At 40.0% G+C, this 27,193-nt stretch overlaps 1 protein-coding gene across 1 annotated transcript in view; it reads right to left on the bottom strand.

Moving 5' to 3' along the window:
* LOC150076625 (2-Hydroxyacid oxidase 1-like) overlaps nt 1-2,372 on the bottom strand; it is a 228,425-nt gene extending 226,053 nt beyond the window's left edge. The window contains exon 1 of the mRNA XM_090386736.1: nt 2,242-2,372. Within this exon, the coding sequence (XP_090242862.1) occupies nt 2,242-2,366 (125 nt within the window). The 5' untranslated portion in view covers nt 2,367-2,372. The remainder of the gene's footprint in view (nt 1-2,241) is intronic.
* Between the last annotated feature and the right edge of the window lie 24,821 nt (nt 2,373-27,193).

Below are 27,193 nucleotides of genomic sequence, written 5' to 3' on the forward strand. Positions count from 1 at the left end.
GGTCAGAGCTGGTCCCACAGATGGTGCAGACGTTAGAATTTTGACAGGAGGTAGTATTTGTCATATTGAATTCAGTTACTGTAGTTTTACTAGATAATTTAATATCACCACAGTTGTGGTTTAGCAAGCAATAGGCACTGTGACCAGCCGGTCGCCTTAGTTGCCCTGCAGTGAAATCCACAGGGAGCAGGGGACTAAGTAGGGAGGGAAGAACAGAGCGGCTAGGCAAAACTCTAATGCGTGGTCAAGGTCAAGTGTCTGTTGGACACATGGATAAGTTGAACTACAAGATAATGGCTGAAAGCGCTTGTATGGAGTAGCGGAATGAACATGCAGAAATTCATTTAATACTTATCTGTTGTCCGTTCAAATAATACAGTACTTGCACCTGGCAGTCCAAGGGCCTATCCTTATGTGGTGGCACTAATAGGAACTTAATACTTTAAATAAAAAACACACAAAACAAGAAAAGTTTACGGAGCATATCATACAGACAGCCGGACACAATCATCCCCCTAGCGGATCAAATCTGATCAAAGCAGTTCAAAGAAAATAATTAAGGATAACAGTACCATTCAACCGACAAAACTTTACACAATCCCAGAAGCAGGCGCAAACCTTACAAACAGTTGAGGTTAAATCCAGTAAGTCCTGCAGTCATTTTTATTTTTTTTTGGTAGTTGTTGGCGCATCAGCTTCTGTGGGCATAATGCACCTCCCAAGGTTTTTGCAGTACTTTGATCCAAGCCCTAGGCGGGAATCGAACCCGCGACCTTTGGGTTGCAAGGCAGGCACTTTACCCACCCGGCTAGCCCAGCCGGCTTGCAGTCATTAGTAGCAAAGCATAAAGCAAAGTAGCAAAGCATGAATACATTAGGATATCAAATACAAGCAGGCGTGCCACAAGGGGGGGGGGTCCTGTCTGGAATTATTTTCCCAGCCATAATTAACCCGCTAGTACACAACAGACCAGATATGTCATCATATGCGGATGACTTGAAGCTCTTTACAAAACTAAAATCAATCGATGTCAAGACTTTATCAGAAATAAAGCAGTACCTCACGAGATTTGACCTGCAAATTAATCCTGCAAAATCCGCCATCATGGTCTTCTCACTGCAACCCACTCCAACTATAATTCAACCTGCGATAGACGGAGTTTTGATCCCCTGTGTAGAAAAGCAGAAAGACCTGGGTGTGACCTTTGATCGAAAATTAAGATTCCATCATCACATTGAAGAACTCTGTGCTAAATTCAACAGGAAACGGTGGATTGCCAAGCAGCACTTGCTACATATTCATAACACCAATCTGATAAGAACGTATATCAGGACGATAATCTTCGGAGGTATACTGTATGGGGTAGAGTTGTGGGTCTCAGCCGCAGGCACAACAATCAAACCATTGAACGCTGTGGAATACTGGCTCCTGCAGTGTGCTACCGGGAAGTGTCATCTCCCACCACAACTTCACACACAACACCGATGGCCAAAGCACTGAATTTAACCAGATTCGTAGCCTTAATGAACGAAAGAAAACTAATCTTCATCATCAAATTGATCACTGGAAGAATCTCAGCGCCCAACATTTGGGACACCGCGTGCTGGAGAATCCCTCAACCAGCACTCCGCTCCACTCCCAAGCTCCTTGCTCTTCCGTCGAGGTTACATTTTAAAGATCGGTTCCTCCCTTATCAGAAGCTCCATCTAGCTCAGTCCTTCGACGCCGACCTGTGCAAAATCGTCGATGACAAAAGTACAGACGGCGCATCCTGGATCTGCACGTGTGTTCCACAACCATCAACTGATGTGAGATCGCTCCGGCTCGGCAAGAATTTCAGGGAAACTTGAATTCAATAAAACTGTCACGTGTTATTTTAATTGATTTTATTATTTTAATCTAATGTATTATTGCTACTATATTTTATTTTTAACTAAATTCATCTGCTGTTTATTTATCCTATTATGTATTTATTACATTTCCGGCGAGATGATATCTCTGCCGCTTGTTAACCCCTGGCTTAGGGTTTGTAAAGGTAGGTACCTGCGTGTACCTAGAAACCTTACAATAAAGATCATATAATGCTCCTTCGCCCCCCCCCCCGAAGCGGAGTGGTTTGCACATTGGCAAAGGGAAACGCGCGGGCACACTCTCTCACACACACACACGATAAATGTGCGTTGTTACACAGACAGCCTTCGAAAAGCGCTGTATGACTATAGCCGACTTGAAGTTGCTTACCTGGAGAAGGCCAATCTGTTCTCCCGCAGCGTCTGTTCGTGGTTGGCCCCGCTGTTATAGTAGTCGCGTGTTTTCTTGTCCAGGTGAGCATCGGCGTATTCTTCGAAATGTTTTATGCAGAGCATTTTAGGGTTCACTTCTTGCACAGAGACACTCAAGTACTGTTTGTCATCCCCCCCCCCACCAAGCAGAATATCAAAAGATGGCGTCACGGGAAGATAAAGTAAGGTACGGGCTTCAGAAGGTCACCACAACAGTTGCTACAGGTTCCGAAAGCAAAATGAACTTTAATCGATATGTCATCGGACAAAGTCTGAACGTTTGGGAGCATTCAGAGATAGCGTTCGGGCAACCGAAGCTATGAGGCGAGAGTGGAGTCTATCTGTTTAGAGGATGCAGTTAAAAAAAACAAAAAAATTCTAGGGAAAATAAGCGGCATTTTTTCCTGGCATTTTTTTAGTTATCAACATAAATCGAGCAAAAACCTACCCAAACAGATGGCAGACGACCGACTGAGGCTGTGCCAGAATCCATTATACACAAAAGACAGGGAGATCCGTTTTGCTAACACCTTTTTTATTTCTTTATTTATTAAGTCAATTTACTGCGGTTTACTTCATCTCTGAGCAGTTTTCAACTGGGTGGAGGGCTGGCTGCTTACACTCATACATTGCAACAAAAAAAAACAGACGTAATGAAAAATGATGCAAGAAAGCGAGCTTAGAGTGCAAGTGTAGTAGTACACGCTCGTTGAGTGGATCGTGACTGCTAAATATGATTAATATTTGTGTTGATTGATTTATCGTAACCTCTACTGGTCTGGTGTCGTGCCGGAGTATAAACTAGAACATTTATATATATATATAACATCCGCAAAAAAAAAAAAAAAAAAAAACCAGTTCACCCATCTGACCAGTCCAAGAATTTGATTAGTTCTCCCTTGAACTTATTCAACCCATCCACTTCCGTAACAATAGAGAGAAGCCTGTTCTAAGTACACCTTTTCGCTGGCTAAAGACAAACTTCCGCACATCTTACAACCATGCTTCCTCAACTTGAATTTATGCCACATCGTGTGTCTCAGAAAGTAGAATACCATTAACATTCAGAGACGCTGCAATTTGCATAATTCAAGCCTTTCTAGGTAGGAGTACCCCTTTGTTCCCTTCATCAATCTTGTTTCCCTCCTCTGCAACCGTTCCAGCAGTCTACATCCTTCCTAATGCGAGGCCTTCAGACCAGTGTACATTACTCAAGATGCGGAATAACCATGGAATAATAGAAAGGGATAATAACCTCCTTATCCCTGCTAGCAAAGTTTCTGTATAACATTGACAAAACACCATCAACTGCATCTTTGCACTGCTCAGAAAAGTTTGTGTCTGACTTCACAATTACTCTTAGGTCATTCATTCTCCACTGCCCTGAGTTTTGTATCACACAGTTTGTCACTTTGGGGTTACTGCTACCCATGTGAAATACTTTGCATTTGTCAATTTAACTTCAACTGTCATTGCTCAGCCGATCGACCCAATTTTCCTACATCTTGTTCCAGTAGCTCACCCTGATGACTGTTTAACCACCGAGCCTGATACCTTCATCAAAATCATTCATAAATATTGAAAACAACAATGGACTCAACGCTGAACACTAATAACATTAATCCACGGATAGCAGTGCCTATTGATAACCACTCTCTCTGTATTCTTTCACTTAACCATCCCTTTATCCATAGCAATAATTTGTCTTTAATACCACACTGCTCCAGGTTTACAGCAGTCTTTTATGTGCAGCAGTATGAAAAACCATCCTGAAATTAAAGTACATGACATTAAAATTGTTTTTTTTTTTTTTTTTCCAATTTATTTGTCACTGAATCACAGTAACATATCAGATTCTTTAGATAAGACCGTCGTTTGGCAAATCCATGTTGTCATTATAGTATACCTGTTCAAATCTCCCTGCATTACTTCTTTAATCAGTACGTTAAAGTACTGGTACCAGTTCGGGATATATCCGGACTTCTTCCGTCCACAGTGACCTATCCTTGAATCAAAGAATGCTCTCATTATGGCAGATGCTTTCCTTACCACATTTCCCGCTTTCCTTAATATAATTGATAGATTCCATTCGCTCCAGGTGCCTTTTTGATATCCAACCTCAACAATTTCTGCTCCAATTCTCTTTCAGATATCACAAAATCATTTAGCTCCTTGTTAGAGTTTGATTAACTTCTGGCATTCCCTTTCCTAAAGAATTCCTAAAGAATTCATGTGAATGCAAACTACCTATTCAATTCGCTGGCAACCTGAGCAGGGTCATCAACTGTTAACCCATAGATATCAAGTGGCCCAATGTGATTCAACCCCTTACTTCTGCTGTTAATATAAGAATAGAATTTTTTTTGCTGTCTTTCTTTGCATTCTTTACCAGAAGGGATATACCGTAGGCAGGGACGTAGCTACCGTATAGAAAAAGTAGGCAAAAATTAGGGGCCCTAATGAATTAGAAGCCCTATTCCACCAGGGCCCATAAACAGATGGCACGTAGTGGCCGTTGCTACTAGGCTAGAGCTTGACAGGCGCAACATGTAATGAAAATATTTTTCTCACTGAGCTCTTCAACAATGTGATACATCTAGAAATAAGGAATTCTCTTATATCTTATCGCCAAAACAGAACAAACCCAAGCGGTGGCAATCTTTATTTTGCTTTTACAAATTCAACTTTGTATAGTGATCAGACACCCGTTCGGTTACTGTATGTGTATGCATCATATCGTATGGTGTTCGGGATTTCCCAATTTGACAAGAAGACAGAAGGGATAGGCCCCACGTATACGAACACCGTATTTAGCCGTATAGTGGTCAAACGTTGTTAGTTGACCAATTTCAATTCAAGTTTGTTCAAGTAATAGTAATAGTGGCTTGTGATGCAAAAAAGCAAACATATGAGCTTATGCAGCATCAGAATGGTACCCTGATTCATAGCAATCCCAGATCTCGTTACCGCAACCAGAACCACAGACACAGAACACCAATATGCCGATCCCTGTGATCATCAGTCCTAGATATACCCCGCTGAATCGAGTAGAGCCATGTCAGAGACCGCCCGTCCGTATCAAATTACCTAGAGTACCTGCCTGCATGCCTGCACCATCTTTTATCAGAATGTGCGTAGTCTTAGGAACAAGCTTGACACTATGGAGCAAATTCTGCTCCCCGGATATTTTGACCTGCTCGCCATCACCGAAACCTGGCTCAATGATGATCAAGAATTCCTAGCGGCAGCTGCCCCAGCTGATTATGGGGTCGTATTCACATCTCGAATTGCACGCAAGGGTGGAGGCGGCGCAATATTTTACAAGAAATCCGCTTTCAAGCTATTGGATAATAAATCCAGTAACTCCCCTAACTATGAAGCAATCCTCGTTACGTTAGGATACAACTTCGTGACCTTTGACATCTGTGTGGTGTACATACCTCCAACGCCTTCCCAGCAAACCATCCTTGAAGTTTCCAACTGGATAATCAATCAGCTGCATCCCACAACTTCTCACTTAGTTTGTGGTGATTTCAATTTACCTCCTCAGCTATCTAATCTGAAAAAGGATCTTCTGGCACACTTGAGATGTGCTGATCTACAACTTATTAATGAAGCTCCAACCAAGGGGAATAACCTCTTAGATCCAATTCTAGCCTCTATCCCTTGCACCCTTGATTACATTGCAGAAACGTCATTTGACTCTGATCATGTCCCAATACATGTGACTGCATATCTGCCAGCCCCCAAATTAGAAGGCAGAAGGACAACAAAAAAGGTTGACATCACTAGTCCCAACTTACTTGATGTAGATAAGTGCATCAGAGCCGCCTCTCTCATTCCCTGGGTGACCTTAGAGACTTGTGACCCAAAGCTAGCTGTGGACATTCTCACAAACTGGATCGACACGGTTGCCAAATACGCTGCCTCTAAAAAAATCACAATCAGTCCATACACAAGACTTTGGTAGAATTCAGAACTCAAAATGAGTTTCCAGCTGAAGCAACAGCTCCATCGCACATGGAAACAGTCGAAAAATGTCAATGATCGCATCGTTTATTCAAGGGCACGGGCTCAATTTAATTGCCTCTAATCTGAGGCAATCAAATTATACGTTAACCGAGATCTGGCTAAAGGAAAATTTCCATACAAGAAAGTGAACCCTCATTTTCCTTTGCAACTTGATCCTGAATTGTGAGTCGATTTCGTCACAAGATTTAACCGCAATCCTATGCCAAACTCAGATCTGGCTCTACTAACAGAGCCCACCCAGCAAGAAGTGTTGAACACCATTCAGATCACAAAACAACAGCTGATAGTCGCCATCAATTCATTGGGGAACTCCATCATCTGTTGATGGAGTTCCCCAATTCATGCTCAAATGCCTAAGTCCGTACATTATTCAGCCACTTTTAATTATCTTCAACCAGTTACTCTCGAACCAGATTTTCCCACAGCAATGGAAAAACTATCTCATCAAACCTTTAGCCAAAGTTCAGTCGCCATTGAAACCTAAACACTTCCGACCCATCTCCAACTCCCCCATCTTCACCAAGCAGATCTTGCCCAGTAATCCAGCCCAAATTCACTACTCCCTTCCAAACAGATTAACGATCACCAATCTGCTAACCACCACGAATACTATCTTGTCAGCATTCGAGAAAAGGCAAGAACTAGCTGTTACTTACTTAGACATTGGGGCTGCATTTGATACTGTCCAAGTAAATCAACTACTCACTCTCCTGGAATGCCACTTCCAGATCACAGGGAACATATTATGCTTTCTCTCCTCCCTTCTGAATAACAGAGTTATAAAGCTTCATACAGGAGATCGCACCCTTACTAGATCCGTCACCGCAGGAGTCCCACAAGGAGGGGTCCTTTCCGGCCTTCTGTTCTCATCTATTATCTTCCCACTGGTTGCACATTCTCGATGTCTACTGAGCTATGCAGATGATATCAAGATACTCACTCAAATCATCCCTGGTCAAGACCTTGATCTGGTAAAAACGGAAATTAATAACACTCTCACTGCAGTCACATCTTACCTCTGCCAGTTTGGGCTCAAGATCAATTCTGCTAAGTCCGAATTCATGATGTATTCATTGAAGCAAACTCCTTCTTCTTCTCTCCAGCCTTCGGTCGGCAACACCCTCATCCCAATTGTGTCCAGCCATCGTGATCTGGGCGTTGTATTCAACTCCAAACTTCGATTCAACGCCCACATAGAAATGCTCCTCACACGTGGTTCAAGACTCCGGTGGATAGCAAAACAACATCTCCTTCATATCAGAGATAAAAAGACCACCGTGAGGTACATAAGAACGATTATCTTTCCACCTTTACTCTATGTTGCTGAAATTTGGGCGTCAGCGGTACCGTCAAAAAAGAAACCACTGTTTGCCACAGAATTCTGGCTCCTAAAGTGGCCAACAGGAAGCACAACCTTCCAGCTCTGATTCGTACCATGCAGCTTGCCAACTCTCTCTCTCTCTCTCTCGGGATTCCACGGTTTCCCACCTTAGTCGACGACCAACGCCTCCTAGCAACAGTCAAGACGATAACAGGCATAATCGCAACACCTTCATTCTGGGATACCTGTGGCTGGAGGATTCCCCCCCCCCTGCTGCCCTTAGGGCCAATCCCGAGCTCTACTCGCATTCAGCACGACTCCATCTCTCGGACAGGTTCCTCCCTCAGCAGATGTTCAAGCAAACCCAGGCACTTGACGCCGACCTGAACAAATTCGCTGTTGACCGGACTTACAGGTAAAAAAATATGACTAGTAGGACTAATCAGCAATGACTGATGTGTACCTTGCATCTCTTCCTGTCTGATTGAGCTGGTGCTCTTATCTCTTATCTCGAGCTGGAAAAATTCCAGCTAAATCAAACTTAACTCTCGTAAGGAGTTCTCTCCTTTGTATCAAAATATGTTTTCATTTGTAAAATTACCTTTTTTTTTGTAAATAATTGTTCGATTTTCCCAGAAGTTTCGGGAGGCTGTAAAAATGTAAACCCCTGGCTTTTTGGCAGTGAAGGGCATTAAAGATTCTCTCTCTCTCTCTCTCTCTCTCTCTCTCTCTCTCTCTCTCTCTCTCAGAAAAAAAAATTCACACGACCATTCCCTCTAAATGTTCGTCTCTCCTTGAATTTATTTAAGCTATTAACTTCCACAGCGACAGATGGAAGTTTGTTCCAGCAGCAATTACCCACCCGCTGGCTAAAGGCAAATTTCCGCACATCTATCTACAACTGTCTTTCCTTAATTTGAATTTATGCCCCCTTAGGTTCGAATTCTGAGCAAGTTCAAGAATCGCAGAGAATTCAGCGTGGTCAACCCATTCAAGGCCTTATACACTTCAATCAGATCACCTCGCAGGTGCCTAGTCTCCAGCCGCTGCAATTTGCTGAACTTAAGCCTCTCTTTGTAAGAGGATCCCTTCATTCCCCTCACCAATCTTGTTGCCCTTCTCTGTACACGCTCAGGCAAATCTACATCCTTCTTAAAATGAGGCCTCCAGACCTGTACGCAGTACTCAAGGTGTGGCCTGACCATTGCCTTATACAGAGGGACAATCACCTCCTTTTCCCTGCTAACAAAATTCCTGTATATCATTGACAACACCCCATGACCTGCCCTGGCAGCCTGCTGCATTGCTCACAAAACTTCATATCTGCCTGCACAATTCCTCCCAGGTCTTTTTCATTTTCTACCCCCTTAAGTGTAGTACCATACAGCTGGTACGTTTCTCTGAGGTTACTTCTACCCATATGCAGTACTTTGCATTTTTCAATGTTAAACTGCAGTTGCCACTTCTTAGCATATCTACCCAAATTTACTGGATCCTGTTTCAGTAGCACACTGCCATTACTGTCATTAACAACCCTGCCAACCTTTGTATCATCTGCAAACTTCGACATTAAGCCTGATATACCTTCATCAATATCATTGATAAATATACAAAACAACAATGAGTCCAACACCGAACCCTGTGGGACTCCACTAATAACATTAGTCCACTAAGAGCAGCACCCATTGATTACCACCCTCTGTCTTCTCCCACTTAACCATCCTTTTATCCATTGTAGCAACTTACCCTTAATACCATTCTGCTCCAATTTGTACAATAGTCTTCCATGCGCAACAGTGTCAAAAGCTTTCCTGAAATCCAAATATATGATATCAAAATTATTTTTTGCATCCAGTTCCTTTTTAACCACATCATAATATCCTATCAAATTTGTCAGACAAGACTTTCCCTTAACAAACCCATGTTGTGTCTGAAGTTCAAGTCATTATCAAAACAGCGAGCGATTGACATACAAAAATGTATTTGTTTCTAATTGCTATTTGTATGTAAAACATAAAGTTTAAAATTAAATTAATAAAATTTTCAGTTCAGTTAAAAATGGATGGAAAGAAAAGGGAAAGAATGGAGCCCGAAAAAGAACAATGAAGAAAGCAGTCAATAAATTACCTAAACGAGATAATTTCTTTACAAAACACAGTAATGAATTATGTCCAGAAGAAGGCAAAGAAAAGACCAGTATTGAATCGGAAAATGTGGAAAAGAATGCTGCTGGTGTAAATATATCTGCGGATTATTTAAATCAAGCAGGGTCATCAAACGAAAACAATTCAACACATAAATTGCCTTCGTCGGAAATTAGTGTTGAACGCACTGCACCGTTTATTCACACACAAGACATTATAGGCGTTGTGTTTTTGCTATATTATTTTTATATATATTTTGCCCACCTACTGTTATTTAGGTTAACTTTTTGTTACCGTGGGCCACTGACTGCTTAGAGGATCAGGTATCTAAATCTTAACTGGAGTAGGTCTTAGATCTAAATCTTAACTTACACAACTCAGAAGCAGCCTTTCCAGTGATCACTGTTCCCTGACGCCAGGGGCTCAAAATCTGGTGAGTACGGGCTTGGCACACCCAGGGTCCTGAGCTGGATACCATCATTCTTCACTTCTTGGTGATTCCCCTTCTACTTCTTTCTCTCTCTCTCTCTCTCTCTCTCTCTCTCTCTCTCTCTCTCTCTCTCTCTCTCTCTGGGTAACTTGGAAATTTTTTTTTTTTAGCTGGTGCAGCATAAGTCTCAGGTTTCCTTGCACTATATGGCTAGTAATAATAATAACACTTGGTATTGTGTCATATTGCATTAAAGTGAATATTATCTTCAATTAAAATTTTCCTTAAGCATTCGTAGTTTATAAGAATACAGAGTGCCTCTTTTGAATCGGAGTTCTAAAGTTAATAATTAATCTTGATCCCCTAGACCAAAACTTCGGGGTACTAAACGCAACAATATTCTATTTACAGGTTTTCACAAAACTAATCAGCTTATTCATTAGTCCTCCATTGCTTGACTTTATTTTGGCTTCTTTTTGCATTTCCACCTTCCTCTACCTTTCTTAGATCTCCAACCTTTCTGTTCTGTTCTGCACATTCCGCTCCTATGCTAAACTATAAACTGAACCCTTTTCGAACCATTCCAGTGTGACCTACGTTCACGCCGCTACTACCTTACCTCCAAACACCACCAAAGCCTTGCCGGAAAGAACAGCTCCTTTTCCCACCACTCGATTGCTTATATATCAATTTATGTTCTCATTTCTCCTCCCCTTAGTTTTCTGTAATGCCCAGTAATCCCTTGATTTTCTAATGCTCTGACTGCCCACTTCGCAGAATAATTCCTCTGACTTCGCCATTTCTAGGAAAACGTTCCTTGACCTTTTATGGGTCAAAGTTCTCCTTCCTCGCTTTACTCACCTTCTTAAACCATTTATTACCCGTTTCTATTCTATTGAAATTGTTCGCGTATTCAAATAAATAATTGCTAAATTCAGCTAAACTATATTTAGGTATAGTATCCAAAATTTTATAAGTACATATAATAAAAAAAAATTTTTTTTTTTCATTACTGGTAAGCCAGAGCTTACAACATGCGCACACATAATACTGCAGACCCATCTGTAGAAGTTCTACTTCGATACAGAATATACAGGTGGAGATGGACTAATCTGGATGCCACCCTTCACATGTATATCTTACGCGGAGATCGTGAAAGCGCACAATTCATGATCACATGATCACATTTTACAAGTTTCTTGCCCACTTCATGAATTGTACAAGGGCATTGTACAATTCGTATAATCGGATAAAAAACTTCATGAATTGTGCCCAACGATTTCTGCTCATTTCGTGAATTGTATAGCGGCAGAAATAATATAGTTAATTATTCTAATATTTTTTTATTCATTCTTACAAAACAGTCAATTTTCATGGCAATTACATTAACTTAGACCAGTGGCAGCTCGTCACTCTGATGTTTGGGAGTTGCGTTAAATTGCCTCGGTTATAAGATACGTAGACTTACGCAGTAATAATAATAAGCGAGTTAAAAATACTACAAAACATTAACAAGACATTTACCATTAACAGACTTGAACTTTTATTTAAAAACAAAATCCATTCTTCGGTTTTTATTTGTTGAAAATGAATTAATAACTTTTTTCATTCAAGTTTGGTGCACTTTTTCTCTATTGAAAGCATTGCTTGAGCATTTAGCCTTTCCTGATTCATAGTGCTCCTTAAAAATGTTTTTATTCTTTTTAATGTCGAATGGCAGCGTTCGGGCTCTGAAGTAGTCATCGGAATGGTCAAAAGAACTTTTATGAGTTTTCTAAGTTCACCAAGAACTTCAGCCAGATTATTTTCTGAGATAAATTTCAGCGAGTCAGTCAATTTGCAATAATTGTGTAGATCATGTCTGCTATAGAAAACTTGTAATTCCGTAAGAAGTTTTTCTCTTTCACTCATGGTATATGCCTCAGTAGCCTCCCGCATCTCTTCCATGGGCATTTTCGTACGAAAAATAACAAAGTTCTCCTTGTTAAACAATTTAACAGCAATTAATTGCTTTGTAAAAGAATATCTCTCACCTATGTCAACACTTATATAGTCGCACACTTCCTACGCTTCAATCATGAGTGTTGTTTTTGAAGGATTTTCCCAGTACATTGAATTCCTGACTTTTAGAATAGATTCTTAAAGTTTCCTATATATCCGTGTATTTTAACTGCCTCAATTTCTCGAGATTGCGTTTGATTATAAATAACTTCCACGTGAAGCATTCACCTGATGGAAAAGTTCTAACCAGCACTCGAATTTTGTAGTTCCTCCATGCACTTTTTAAAGGATTCAAATTTTCATAAACGCTATTCACGCTCCGTATATTGAAGTTCCATCTTGTAGGGAAAGATGTATATTGTTACCCTTCGCGTTTTTGTTTTGTGCGCTCGCTCGCTTACTTAGGCTTCCCCGTTTGTCCGCACTCTTTTTGCCTTCGCGAGCTCTAGGGTGTGGCTGTAACAGAAATAGCTAGACTAGGCATAACTCATACTTTTTTTGCTTAGAGTAGTTAGGTCGTTTTTGCCTTTTTCCTTTGGTTGGTTATCTTATTATACTTAACATATTCGGCTTAACCTATTTGCCTGTCTGCTAGTTCTGCTTTCGTCTAGTGGGTTTCAATAGGACAAAGCCTCGTATACCCTCAGAATAAAGAGGGAGAAGGTTCCTTCCCCTCTCCATCCCGCAGTTTGGGCTTTTGCATTGTGATCGTCATCGGGTAATTATATAATTAATTACTCGACACCGCAGTTAACTTCTAATCATACTTCAGCATTTAGCTCTATTACTTTAGTGACTGAATGTGGGGTTTTGGCAGAGAAAAAGAAACATCTATAGTACAAAACATAACAAGGTTTAATACAAGATAGAATTTACAAGAGAGAATTTACACACTTCGCTCAAAAGATATATTATGACATTTCGTGTTTATCAAAATAATCCAGCAATTATAAGATCAAGCTTTTAACTTTAAGGTTGTACATTCATAAGTTTCAATAGGCTCAGACTGTATGAAACTAGAAAGGAAATATTTTAACGAAATCATGTTTACTATCATTTTCGTACTAGTATCATTTTAACTTACCAGCTCAAGATATCACGCTGGGTTGATCAGTCCATGGCTGTGGTTCTTCTATTTCCTCGACCGGATCTGGGCGTTGGCTCAGCAGAACAACAGTCGGTTTCTCGCTGGGCTCTTTGGCTCGCTGGTCCTTCCTTCGACATCTCGAGTCTTCTTCCAGTGGAGGATTCTGCAATGTTCACGTCAGCTTCTCTCCGTCCATGCTTGGACGGAGAGAAGCGAGGATCCGCTTTTTATGTCCCAAGCTCGCCCACACTGTTTATTCAATTCTTTTTCTCTTATTGGAGGACACCAAGTACTCAGATGTTCGGACTACGTCATGGAGAACTTAGTCAAAGGGGTAACCATCATCCCCTCTCACACCACATATTGAACATTCTGGAAACACGTGTAGCCACTCTTCGCTATCTCCTTATTAGGTAACGATGAAGTTGTTGCTCACATCTATGCCGAGTTTATGGGGCTGAGAGGAATTTTCGATGTCCGTTCACACGAGTATCTCTTTCTCACCCCCCCCCCCTTCGTTGCCCTAATTTACATTGCGAGCTGAGCGCATCTTTCCGGTGTTTATAGAATTCTAACTTCTACCGGCTTTGACGCAAGAGAAGCTTGCGTCAGTGCCAGCCATTTGTATATAAACTGTTGAGTGTGTAAGTGAAAGTGAAAGTGAAAGTGTGTTTAGGGTCCAACGGCACCAGGGGTTTCCCCCATCTCCGCGTAGTTTACATTGTGGGTGAACCAGTTGACTGGAAAAGCCAGAGATTTAAAAGTGTGTGGGAATTGTGTTTGTGTGGTGTCGTGTACCGTTGTTCATCTGGTCATTTAGCCGCTGGACCCCTATTGAGGCCCAACGTTGCCCCACTTTCGCCCCGTGGAGGCAGACCAGGAACTCACTTGACTTAAGTTACTCTGGCAGGTCCTGCCGCTTAATTTCCTGAGATTTCGGCAGCTAGGACCTAAAAAAAAAAAAAAAAAAAAAAATTGAAGATATATAAGTGTGTATATATATATATACACATGCAGTTGTAATTTATTTTTGAATGTTTGCATACAGCGCATAGCGTCCATGCATTCAAACGGCAAGAGCAGGGCAGTGGATATGATAGGCCGAGACTGGGCGAAAATTATTTTTGATTTGATTAATTTAGGATGTAGGGCGTTTGCATCGTGTATAGATAGAGTGGGGGAGGAGAGGCAGAAGGCTGGGGGGTAAAGGTAGAAGTATGGGGGCGACAGAGTAGATGTCCCCAGGTGGTCAGTGAGGCATGTCCATGCCTCACCAGAAGGAAAACGAGGGTTGGCGGAGAGAGGGGGGACAGGGTCTCTCCCCTCTTCCCACCTGGGTTTGGGTTTAAAGTAATCGAGTCAGGTGCTCGATTTTGTTCGCCAAAATGGCTTGGTGGCAGTGAACTGCACGAACAAGGTCGGTGTGTTCCTTTGAAAAGTCCATGGTTGTAGTCATTCTAATGGTTGTAAGCCGTGTCCTTTATTCTTGGTAGAATCCGTTTCCTTGTAGGGTCCACGATGCGGGTACGATATGTTCTGTTTGTTGTGTTGTTGGCTGGTACCTGGCTCTTAGCAGGTGAGAAGCAGCATTATCTGGTCAGCGTGCCGCACCTCTCATCCCCGCCATGTGGAGGCGGCCAGGATCTACAATCGTCTTGCTGCATCTAGGACAAGTCTCAGGTAGATGCCAATAGAGTAGTATAGGAAAAGTACAGGAGAAGTATAGGAAATGGTGCAGGGAAGAAAAAGTATAGTAAAATGGTGGGTTAACAGATGGATCCATCAGAAAACAGAAGAAAATAGAATATAGTAAGAAAATAGAGAGAGAGAGAGAGAAAGAGAGAGAGAGAGAGAGAGAGAGAGAGAGAGAGAGAGAGAGAGAGAGAGAGAGAGAGATGAGAGTGGAAGATCACTTCCAGCAGTTCTTCATCCTGAAGGTGGAGCTATACTTCATTCTTGAAGAAAATAACAACTTTAAAAAAAGTTCAAGTCTCAAAAACTGTGTCATAAACATTAAAATTAGTTCTTGAAACACAAGCTAATCTTGAACTCGAAGAGGACAAGCTATTTACAAATATCAATTCAGGAGAACACCAACTCCAAGGAACTTGTAATTTCAATTTGGAATCGTCTATCTTCAACTGAAGGCAAAGAATATTGGCTGTTCCTCTTTGCTGTTTTTCTTTGCATCTTTTGCCATAGTTTCTCGAAATCTGCTATCGAGTGCCTGACCTCCTTTGTGATTTGTTTATATCTACCATAGGATTCTGTCTCGTCTGATAATTTATATCGATCCCATGCATTTTTCTTCTCTGCCAGGAGTCTCATTAGTTCATCTGACATTCATTTAAGCCTAAATCTTAAACAGTATTTCTTAGTTGGTATGAAAAGCGTAGTAGCTTCTAAGATTGATTCCTTGAATGCCTCTTATTTAGAATTTGATGTTGGTAACTTCATCAGTTGGTATTACTGTATAGAATTTAAAAACTGTCTGAGACCACTATAGTTAACTTTACGAAAGAAAAAACCATTCCCTTAACCCCTGGTGGTATTTATATGTATTTACATCGTTGAATAAATCCCACATCAGTACACTGTGACCACTGGAAGAACCTAGTGGTTCCTTTATCTGTAGATTCCTAATGCATGAATAATCACTCTTGATAACCAGATCAACAGTATTGCTCCCTCTGGCTGCCTCTCGAACTTGCTGTTGTAGATCCGATATATATATTCAATCATCTAATATGTATATCCAGTCATCCAATATATCCACAAAAATCTTGCTAGTGTGCAAGTGACCAAACCACAAGTTTTGGTCAATATGTGAAAAGTTAAAATCCCCTATTATTAGACAGTGTGATTTAGTGGCCCATTCTGTTTCTGCTGTACAGTTGTTCGTTGTACTCGTCAGATTCATTAGCCTATAACACACTCCTACTCTCAATTTTTCTTTCGTAGTGCTTACGTCACACCAAACTGACTCAACATTGCACTGTTCGCCATGTCAAGTGGGTGCACTTCTTTAGATTTTGCGTTTCTTAACTAAGCATAATCCCTTCTCCCTTCCTATCCTGTCTATCCTTTCTGTACACATTGTACACCTCAAATTTAAATTCTGCATTCCTTATATATCACCTCATCGCTGATATACCAACAATATCTGCCTTTGATATCTTGACCAGCACCTCAGATTCATCAAATTTCTTAACTATACTCCTCGCATTGGTGTCAATACATGTATACACGCATCTGTTCTTACTCTTAGTTACCTTAACACAGCCCATGTTCCATGATGACTCCCAGCAGTTCTTGAAATGCCCCAGCACCTTTTTTGCCTGGCTGGTGTTCATTCTAATAGTGCAAGAATCACTTTCACCTGCAGCTACTGTTAACCTATTCGTCTGTGAATCCCTTTGCAAGCTAGCAGTTTTTCAATCCCCCTAACGCTGCGTCGATAACATCAGCAAATATTCTTGCACCCCTTCTATTTAAGTGAATCCCATCCCTGTAGAAGCAGTCTCTCCTGTTAACAAGCGCAGACCACGTTGGAAAAAATTCTACCCCATGAGTCTTGCACAATCTTTCTAGGCCTGAATTGATTGACAATGCACTCATTATATAATCCCTTCTATCGGTCTGGGCAGAATTGCAGTCACTTTCGAATTTAACCCTAGCTCGCGATTTTTTTTTTTTTTTTCTAAATTGACCTGGTCTTGTTAAGTTCGCAGATCTCCTACTGTTATAGTGGGGGATTTTAACTTTTCAGATGTTGACTGGAATTTGTAGGTTGTAACTCACACACACTAGCAAAACTTTTGCGGATTTCTTGGATAACTGTTTTCTACAGAAGAATGTCAGAGAGGCAACAAGAGGAAGCAATACTCTTACTTAATTATCAGCAGTGATTCTGGATGCATTAAGAATTTCCAGGTAAAAGACCCACTGGGTGGCTGCGATCAGTGTTCACTAACGTTAAATTTAATTAAAGGGATAACTAGTGTCAAGGGAAAAGGGAAAGGCTTTGCCTTTCGTATGGGCGACTACAGAAGTCTCATACAGTTTTAAATTGGGTTCAGTGGGACCAACTACTGACGTTACCAACAGTAAATTCTAAATGGGAAGTATGCAGAGAAGTAATCAAATAAACTACTAGGCTTTTCATTCATAGCAACAAGAAATACTATTCAAGGCTTAAATGGATGTCAGATGATCTATTTAAACTAGTGGCAGAGAAGAAAAGTGCATGGGATGCATATAAATTATCTAGTGATACAGAAACCTACGGTTAGTGGCGTAGCTAAGGTTTTTTTGGGTCCTTAGGCAAGAAATCATTTTGGGCCCCTTATTTTTATTAAAATAAATCTTAATTAGGTATAATATAAAAAAATGTTGAATCATTTTAATAACATAAATATGTATTTTATTTACAATTTCTTTATAATTTTACAAACATCAAAAACATGAAAATTAATATTACAACATGATACTACTTATTAAATACCATTTAACAAACAAAAAATTATACTATAAGTAATAAATTTAAGAAAAAACTTAAAATGTTACTTTTTTGCGCTTTTACATTTGCGAAAGCATTAATAATCTTTTAAATCCATTTTACTGGAATATTTATTGTTGGTCAATAGCCAACTGGTGTTGGTTCCACTGTTGTTTTGTATATTTATCAATGATATTGATCAAGGTATATCAGGCTTAATGTCGAAGTTTGCAGATGATACAAAGGTTGGCAGGGTTGTTAATGGCAGTGTGCTACTGCAACAGGATCTAGATAATTTGGGTAGATGGGCTGAGAAGTGGCAACTGAAGTTTAATCTTGACAAATGCAAAGTACTGTATATGGGTAGAAGTAACCCCAGAGAAAGGTACCAACTGTGTGGTACTACACTTAAGGTGGTAGAAAACGAAAAAGACCTGGGAGTAATTGTGCAGGCAGATATGAAGTTTTCTGAGCAATGCAGACAGGCTGCCAGGGCAGGTCTTGGGGTTTTGTCAATGATATATAGGAATTTTGCTAGCAGGGAAAAGGAGGTGATTATTCCTCTGTATAAGGCAATGGTTAGGCCACGCCTTGAGTACTGCGTACAGATCTGGAGGCCTCATTTTAGGAAGGATGTAGATTTACTTGAGCGTGTACAGAGAAGGGCAACAAGATTGGTGAGGGGAATTAAGGGATCCTCTTACCAAGAGAGGCTTAAGTTCTGCAAATTGCAGTGGTTGGAGACTAGGCACTTGCGCGGTGATCTGATTGAGGTGTATAAGGCCTTAAATGGGTTGAGCACGCTAAATTCTGATGGGATCCTTCCACTTGTTCAGATTACGAACCTAAGGGGGTATAAATTCAAATTAAGAAAAGACAGATGTAGATTAGATGTGCGGAAATTTGCCTTTAGCCAACGGGTGGTTAATTGCTGGAACAAACTTCCATCTGCCGTTATGAAAGTTGACAGGTTGAATAAATTTAAGGAGGAACTGCACAGGCATTTGGAGGGAATGGTGTGAATCTTTTATTATTCGTAATTTTTGACATGTCTGCTAGTAAACCTTGTTTAATAAGTGTGATTAAATTACAATATTGAATCGGCAGTTGGGGAGATTATAGTTGAATACTTTTTTTGAGATTTTCACACTCACTTAATATATCACCATTTGACATATTAATTATTTTTTTCGGTTCTAATATTGCAAAATATGTTTTTTACTAACTTCATACTTTCAAAACAAATTTTAATTTGTATTATAATTTTGTCTAAAAAATTTAAAAAACACTGATTTAAAAAAACTAATCTCTATTATCAAACAAAAAATCTGAAGGTAATTTCATCGTACTGTCTTTTAGTTCTACGTTGTCTTCAAATTTGGATCTACCCCGAAGTCCTTGACAATTTTCTCAGATTCGTATTTAATTTGTTCGTATGAATTTCGAATGTTTTGTAAATTTTTACTGACTCAATCCAATAAAGAAGTACATTCATCAAGAAGTACGTTATTATAACAATTTACGCTATCGTTAAAAACTAAATTTAAATTGTGACTTGCACAATGAATGTACAGTACTCTGCATTTGATTGGACCCTTTTAATGCTTGACTGCACACCATTATAAACCCCACTCATGCCATTAGCCACATCATATCCCTGACCATAACATTTTTCAATGGGAATGTTTAGTTTGTGTAATATTTTCATTATATTATCCGTTATCATTTCTGCCGAATGATCATTCGTGTCATAGAATCCTAAAAACGTTTCACAAATTTCAAAATCTTTGGATTTTTCATTTTCGTCGCGAATTATGTGAACATGTCGTACAATAACACTTGATCTTTTTTTGTGAAATAATGTAGAGTATGTAAAATTAGTGAATAGAATGGTGCTGAATTAATTTTGAGTGTTAATTCTTTTGTTAACTCATTTTCGATAGCTTAAATAAGTTACTGAACCACATATTTTTTTTTTATGTAAACCCCAAACACGAGAGGTATTAGAACCTATAGTACTTAGTACCGTGCTTGGGTTGGAGGTTGAGAAGACGAAAGAAGATATTTGTTGAGATTGGACTTGAACTTCTGTAGACTGTAATTTTCAGGAAATACATATGAAGTAAGGTTGTTCCAGAAAATGGCAGTTGAATGAATAAATGAGGAAGATGAAAAGTTGGTTCTGTGGGTTTGAAGTTGAACAGTAAATGGATGTTGGCTGGTGACTGCCCGTGTTCGGACGGTTTTGAAGGAGAGAGCGGGAATTATAGAAGCCAATTCAGAAGAACAGTGCCCGTGTTAATATCTGTAGAAGAGGCATGCAGCAGAAACAGTACGTCTATGAGACAGAGAGTGGAGAGACTCTGCTAGAGATGAATCATTAATTAAGCTAACTGCCGTCTTCTGAATGGAATGAAGAAGCCTGAGAGAGGTTTTAGGGGCACCACCCCAGATGTGGGAACAATATTCCATGGCAGGGCGGATTTGCGACTTATACAGAGTGAGCAGCTGTTTGGATTTGGAAGAAAAGTAACGCCGAGAGCGAAAGAGAAAACCAAGTTTTTTAGTTGTAGAGGAAGCAATATTTGTAATGTACTTTTGCCAAGAGAGATTAGAAATCAGGGTAATCCCCAAAAGAGATATATCATTTTGCCTAGAAATCGGAGTGTCACTAAAGATAAGCATAGGAGCAGAAGAATCCTTTTTGCGAGATATAAGACAAGACTGAGTTTTAGAAAGATTGAAATCAACTAAATTGTCTTTGCAACACTGGAGAATAACAAACCAGATGGCTTATTAATAATTTTTTTCATTACATCATCATAGTAGGAAAGTAAATGGACTTGCGATAAAAATTGCCGTTGTAATCTTCCGAAAATCTTTCCCATTTTCCAAAATTAGGATCTGTATGTTACTTGTTCCTGAAGATCTTTATCAATCGTTGCGTTCTTTTGCCACATTTTCTCTCTGTGTGTGTGTGTGTGTGTGTGTGTGTGTGTGTGTGTGTGTGTGTGTGTGTGTGTGTGTGTGTGTGTGTGTGTGTGTGTGTGTGTGTGTGTGTGTGTGTGTGTGTGTGTGGTATCACTGATAGCAGCTCCTAGGCATTTGCCCATCTCCACCATGTTCATTTGTGGTGATGCAGAACCTCTGCAGATCGAGTTGTTGGCGCTCGTGTCAGCCTAATGTGCTGGTGTCCGGGTCCACTATCACCTGTAGTGCTAAAACGCACAAAATCTCGCATCCACCGGAGATAGTGCTATACCGGTGGGCGCCAGCAATCTCGCTCCCAGGTTGCCCAAAACCAGGAGCCAGTGTAGAAAAAAAAAAAAACTGTGTAAATTAACCTAGTAATCATTTTCCTCTGAAATTTTGATATTTTACCTTACTTATTCTACATTTCTTGTCTAGCACATGGCTCAACATGATGTTGAGAAACGCTGTAAGTTTTTTATCCGAAAAGATGGATTTTTTCCAATCTCGTAGTCTGGAAAGCCACGGATATCCACTTATTCTCCAAGATCGCTTGAGGGAATAAACTGTGCATTGTATTGTATTGTACTGTACTGTATGTATTTGTTATGCGCAGATCGTGAAGGCGCACGATTCATGAATTGTGCAATTCATGAAATGTTTAGTTTCTTGCCGATTTCCTGAATTGTACAATGCCCTTCAACAACTCATGAAATGGGCAAGGCACTAAACATTTCATGAATTGTGCGCCTTCACGAACTGCGCTTAACATATTCACTGAACAGAATTAAATGGAGCACCCCAGCTGAGGATCACAGACTTCCTCATTACCACAAAAGAGTGAATAAACGGTGCATTGCATTGCATTGTAAATATAAGTTACGCGCAGATCGTGAAGGCGCACAATTCATGAAATGTCTAGTTTCTTGCCCATTTCATGAATTGTTGAAGGACATTGTACAATTCATGAAATGGGCAAGAAAAATATTGGAATAATAACTATATTATTCTGCTGCTATACACTTCAAGAAATTAGCAGAAATCGTTGTGCACAAATCATTAAATTTCTAGTTTCTTGCCAATTAGAATTGTACAATGCCCTTGTACAATCATGAAATGGGAGAGAAACTAGACATTTCATGAATTGTGCGCTTTCAGGATCTGCGCGTAACATATACATGACCCTCTTAAGGTTTTCCGATGTTCAGCGAAGACAAAATTAAGGTTTTTATTATCTTATTTTATATTGGCAGAACAGGGGGATGCCATCAACTGGATCATCTCTCTTGGAGGTGCCTGCAAGAACAACTTAATTTCCAGAAGTTATCCTGTGATGTGAATGAAAATGCTTGTCTCGTTTCTTTTTGCCTTTCTTTGGTGTATGGGGGGTGTGACTGGTCTCCTTTCAGACAGTCTTCTTCCGGAAGCAGGGCCGTACTTATACATTAGACAGGCGATTGAGACGCTGGACTCGGTCCTCACCATAGAGAGGGGCCTCGCATGGTCCCTGTAATCTCAAATTTTTATAGCAATCTTTGTAATGCAACGTACATGTTTAAACAGATCGGTAAAAATATAATTTTTTTTTCTGATTATATTTATAGATGCAAGTTTTTTTTTTTTTTTTTGGACTCTAGAATCTTTAAAGGGGCCCTGCAAGAGCTTAGTGCCTTGGGCCCCGAGAAGTGGGCCCAAGTGGCCCCGTTCCTATCTGGAAGGGAATCTTTCTTGCTTGAAAGCACTAGGTAACACTACTCGCTGTTAGCCTGAGCTATAGCCACTTCTGATGGTAAAAGAAAGGGGTAAAGGTCTCAGCAGATTCAGGGGAGGGAAACAAAGTATCAGACACCAGAAATAGTGCATGCACCACAAAAGTCTGCTGTACAACAAATTAAATTAAGTTTTATTTTACGGAAACCACAATCGCGAGAGGTATTAGAACCTATAGTACTTAGTGCACGGCTAACCTAATCTCATGTCAAAAGCACATTACAATATTTGTAATGTTCTTATGACATGAGGTACCTCCGTAGCCGAGTGGTCAGGAAAGGGAGTGCAGTAGCTCACGCTCTTTGAGTAGACCAGGGTTCAAGTCCCTGACTGCTGAATACGGTCGATCAGCCAATCTGCACTGGACAAGCGTGATAGATTATGGTCCATTTCCCTCAGCATCCTGCAGTGGGTTGATAATGGCTGCACTTTACCTTTTTTTACCTTTTATGACATGAGAGATTAGAAGTCAGATTAATCCCCAATGGGGATATCCGATCTTGCTTAGAAATCAGAATGTCATCAAAGATAAGCATAGTAGATAAAAAAAAGCCTGACTTTTAGAAAAATGGAAATCAACTAAGTTATCTTTATTCCACTGGAGATCAGCATTTAAGGAATTGGTAGTGGATATTCGAGAAATTGAAGCTGTTTGTGCAGGGCAAGGTTTCTCGAACTGGAATGTGTAATGCAGTGGGCTACAATCAATAAAACTGTGAATAAGATTTCTGGTCAATGGAAGAAGGTCATTAGTATACAAGACGAAAAGAGTGGGAGAAATAACTGAACCTTGGAGAACACCTGCATCAGTGAAGTTAGAAGACAGAGAGCCATCTACCATCACCTGCAGTGAGTTATCAAAGAGAAAACAGGATACCAAATTACAAATTACAGTTGGTAAATCACAATATGGACACTTATTTAGACCTTTATGCTTTAAACCGATGAAAAGCCTTTGAAATGTCAAGAGCAACTGCTTGAATTTCACTAAACGCTTCCATTGAACTTTTCCATAGATGGGTAACAAGCCATCATCGCACTGACGGAATCCATACTGGTAATCATTGATCAGACGAAGTTTTCTAGATAATGTAAGAGTTGACATTTAATTGATTTCTCCATTACTTTAGGAAAAGAATAAGTAATTGCAATGAGATGATAATAGGATGGGAAGGATATGTCGCCCTTTTTAGGAACTGGCTGGATATGAGCAAATTTCCAAGCAGATGGTAAAGCACCTTTGGAATAAGAAAGTGAAAAAAGGCGACACAAAACAGGAGTAAGTTCAGGAGCACAGGTTTGAGAACAAGTGGAGAAATACCATTAGGTCCTTGAGCTATCTTAGCATCAAGGGTCATCAAAATCCTGAGATTCTTTTGATGGAATACCAGAAAAGGCATTGAATGGAGTGTACTGGGAATGGTGGGGAGGTGGTTTACCAATATCATCAATAAACATGTTGGAAGAAAATAGGATGCTAGCAGGTCAGCTTTATCCTTGGCTGAATGGCAATAGAATCATCTGGTTTTGGTGACAGAGATTAGAATATAGATGGGCAAAGGTTGCAGCCGATAGCTTTGGCAAGAGACCAGAATGCTCAGCTACTATTTGGACAAGAAACAAGTTTTATACTTGTAGCCTGTTTGAAATATAGTTTGGATTGATTAGTAACTGCTTTACAATTGTTATGAGCTATGGTGTAGGAAGAAAATGAACCTGGGGATTTTGCTTGGTGATTTTAATGTTCACAACCCCAGCTGGCTTCCGTTTTCTAGTCATACCGACCCAGCAGGTCGAGATGCTGAGGCTTTTGCAATTACTAATGACCTAGCACAGATTGTTCATTTACCTACAAGAATACCGGACAATCCTAATCATACAGCCAATACGCTTGATCTTTTTCTCACAAACAACCCTTCTAAGTACACGGTCGAAGTGAGAGCTCCTTTGGGCGCTTCAGATCACAACTTGGTGATTGTCTCTTCTCCAATGGAACCTTTATCTCATGGCTATTCCCAAAAGATAAAATAAAATAAGATAAAAAAAAAACCCAGTTGTCCAGACTTTCTTCTATTTTCCCTAGCCAGTACGGCTAAAGAAATAGAAGGGAAAAAATAAATAAAATATATTAAAAAAATAATAAATAAATAAAATAAAAATAATAAAAAATAAATATACATAAATAAATTTAAAAGAAAAAAAAGATAAAAAAAAATAAAAGTGAATTGTCTAAGATTGAACAAATCCCACACCCACTTGGAGGCAATGCAATACCAGTGGGTGCCAGCAATCCTTGGGGGGGGGCCCAGGTCTGAGGGGTTAAAATTAAAAAAAAAAAAACTAGAATGTATACCGATGCCAGATGTATAGTAAATAAATTTGATGAATTTCAAGTGTTGGTCAAGACATCAAAGGCGGATATTGTTGGGATATCAGAGACGTGGTGTCACACAGATATAAGGGATGCTGAACTGCACTTTGGGGAGTACAACGTCTACAGAAAGGATAGACAGGATAGGAAGGGGGGAGGGGTTATGCTGTTAATAAAGAAAAACATAAAATCAAAAGAAGTGCATCCAGTTGATATAGATGAACAGTGCACTGTTGAGTCAGTTTGGCGTGACATAAGCGCTGCGAAAGCAAAAATAAGAGTAGGAGTGTGTTATAGGCCTAATGACTCGAATGAGTACAATGAACAATTGTACAGAGAAATAGAGTGGGCTAGTAAATCGGAATGTCTTATAATGGGGGATTTTAACTTCCCAGATATAGACTGGAATTTGTGAGGTGGTCACTCACACACTATTAAGACTTTTTGTGGATTTATTGGATGATTATTTTCTGCTGCAGCATGTTCGAGAGGCAACCAGAGAAAGTAATACTCTTGATCTCGTTATCAGCAGTGATCATTCTTGTATTAGGAATTTGCAGATAAAGGAACCACTAGGTGGCAGTGATCACAGTGTACTGATGTGGGATTTACTTAAAGATTTAATTACCATCAGGGGTATAGGGAATGGTTTTTGCTTCCGTAAAGGTGACAGTTTTTAAATTCTGTACAGTGGGATAAACTGACGATGTTACCAGCAGTAAATTCTAAGTGGGAAGCATTCAAGGAATTAATCGTGGATGCTACTAAAAGTTTCATACCTATTAAGAAATATTGTTCAAGGTTTAGTCCTAAATGGTTATCAAATGAACTAATGAGACCCGTGACAGAGAAGAAAAATGCATAGGATGCATATAAATTATCAAGCGACTCAAGAGCCTATGGCAGATATAAGCTAGTCTGTAATCAGGTCACAAAAGAGGTTAGGCAGGAAAAGGCAGATTACGAGAAATCTTTGGCAAAAGAAGCTAAGAAAAACAGCAAGGATTTCTTTACTTATAAAACTCTAAAAGGAAAGGGATGAATTTGATTGGTCCACTTGACATCGATGGTTCGACTGTTGATGATCCTGCTCAGATAGCAAACAAACTGAATGAGTATTTTGCATCTACATTCACACGTGAGGAGTTATTAAGGTTTGAAAACGGCAGAAGGTTATCAAATTGTAGCAGGGTGCTTAATGATTTTGTAATAACTGAAAGCAAAGTGGAGGAGAAATAGTTGAAGTTAAACAAAAGAAAGGCACCTGGGGTGGATGGGATCTAGATCTATTCAGTTATTTCAAAGGAGGCGGCAAAGCAACTAAGCAAACCCTTATCCATAATTATGAGGCATCCTTGGACTCAGGGGAGGATCCGACGGACTGGAGATGTGTAAATTTATCCCCAATTCACAAAGGGAGTTCGAAGGGTGACACGAGTAATTACAGAGCAGTTAGTTTAACTTCTGTTCCGGGTAAAATAATGGAGTCACTGGTTAAATATGCATTGCAGGATCATCTAGACAGGACTGCAGCAATAATTAAGACACAGCATGGGTTTGTTAAGGGAAAGTCTTGTCTTACAAATTTGATAGGATATTATGATGTGGTTTCAAAAGAACTGGATACAAAAAATAATTTTGATATCATACATTTGAATTTCAGGAAAGCTTTTGACACTGTTGCGCATGGAAGACTATTGTACAAATTGGAGCAGAATGGTATTAAGGGTAAGTTGCTACAATGGATAAAAGGATGGTTGAGTGGGAGAAGACAGAGGGTGGTAATCAATGGATGCTGCTCTTCGTGGACTAATGTTATTAGTGGAGTCCCACAGGGTTCGGTGTTGGGTCCACTGTTGTTTTGTATATTTATAAATGATATTGATGAAGGTATATCAGGCTTAGTGTCGAAGTTTGCAGATCATACAAAGGTTGGCAAGGTTGTTAATGACAGTAATGGCAGTGTGCTACTGCAACAGGATCTAGATAATTTGGGCAGATGGGCTAAGAAGTGGCAACTGAAGTTTAACCTTGACAAATGCAAATTACTGCATATGGGTAGAAGTGACACCGGAGAAACGTACCAACTGTGTGGTACTACACTTAAGGTGGTAGAAAATGAAAAAGACCTGGGAGTAATTGTGCAGTCAGATAAGAAGTTTTGTGAGCAGTGCAGACAGGCTGCCAGGGCAGGTCATGGGATTTTGTCAATGATATATAGGAATTTTGCTAGAGGGAGAAGGAGGTGATTGTCCCTCTGTATAAGGGAATGGTCAGGCCGCGCCTT

Source organism: Mastigoproctus giganteus, chromosome 12, assembly GCF_048544385.1.
Source record: "Mastigoproctus giganteus isolate SK-2022 chromosome 12, ASM4854438v1, whole genome shotgun sequence".
Classification (NCBI taxonomy): Eukaryota; Metazoa; Arthropoda; class Arachnida; order Uropygi; family Thelyphonidae; genus Mastigoproctus; species Mastigoproctus giganteus.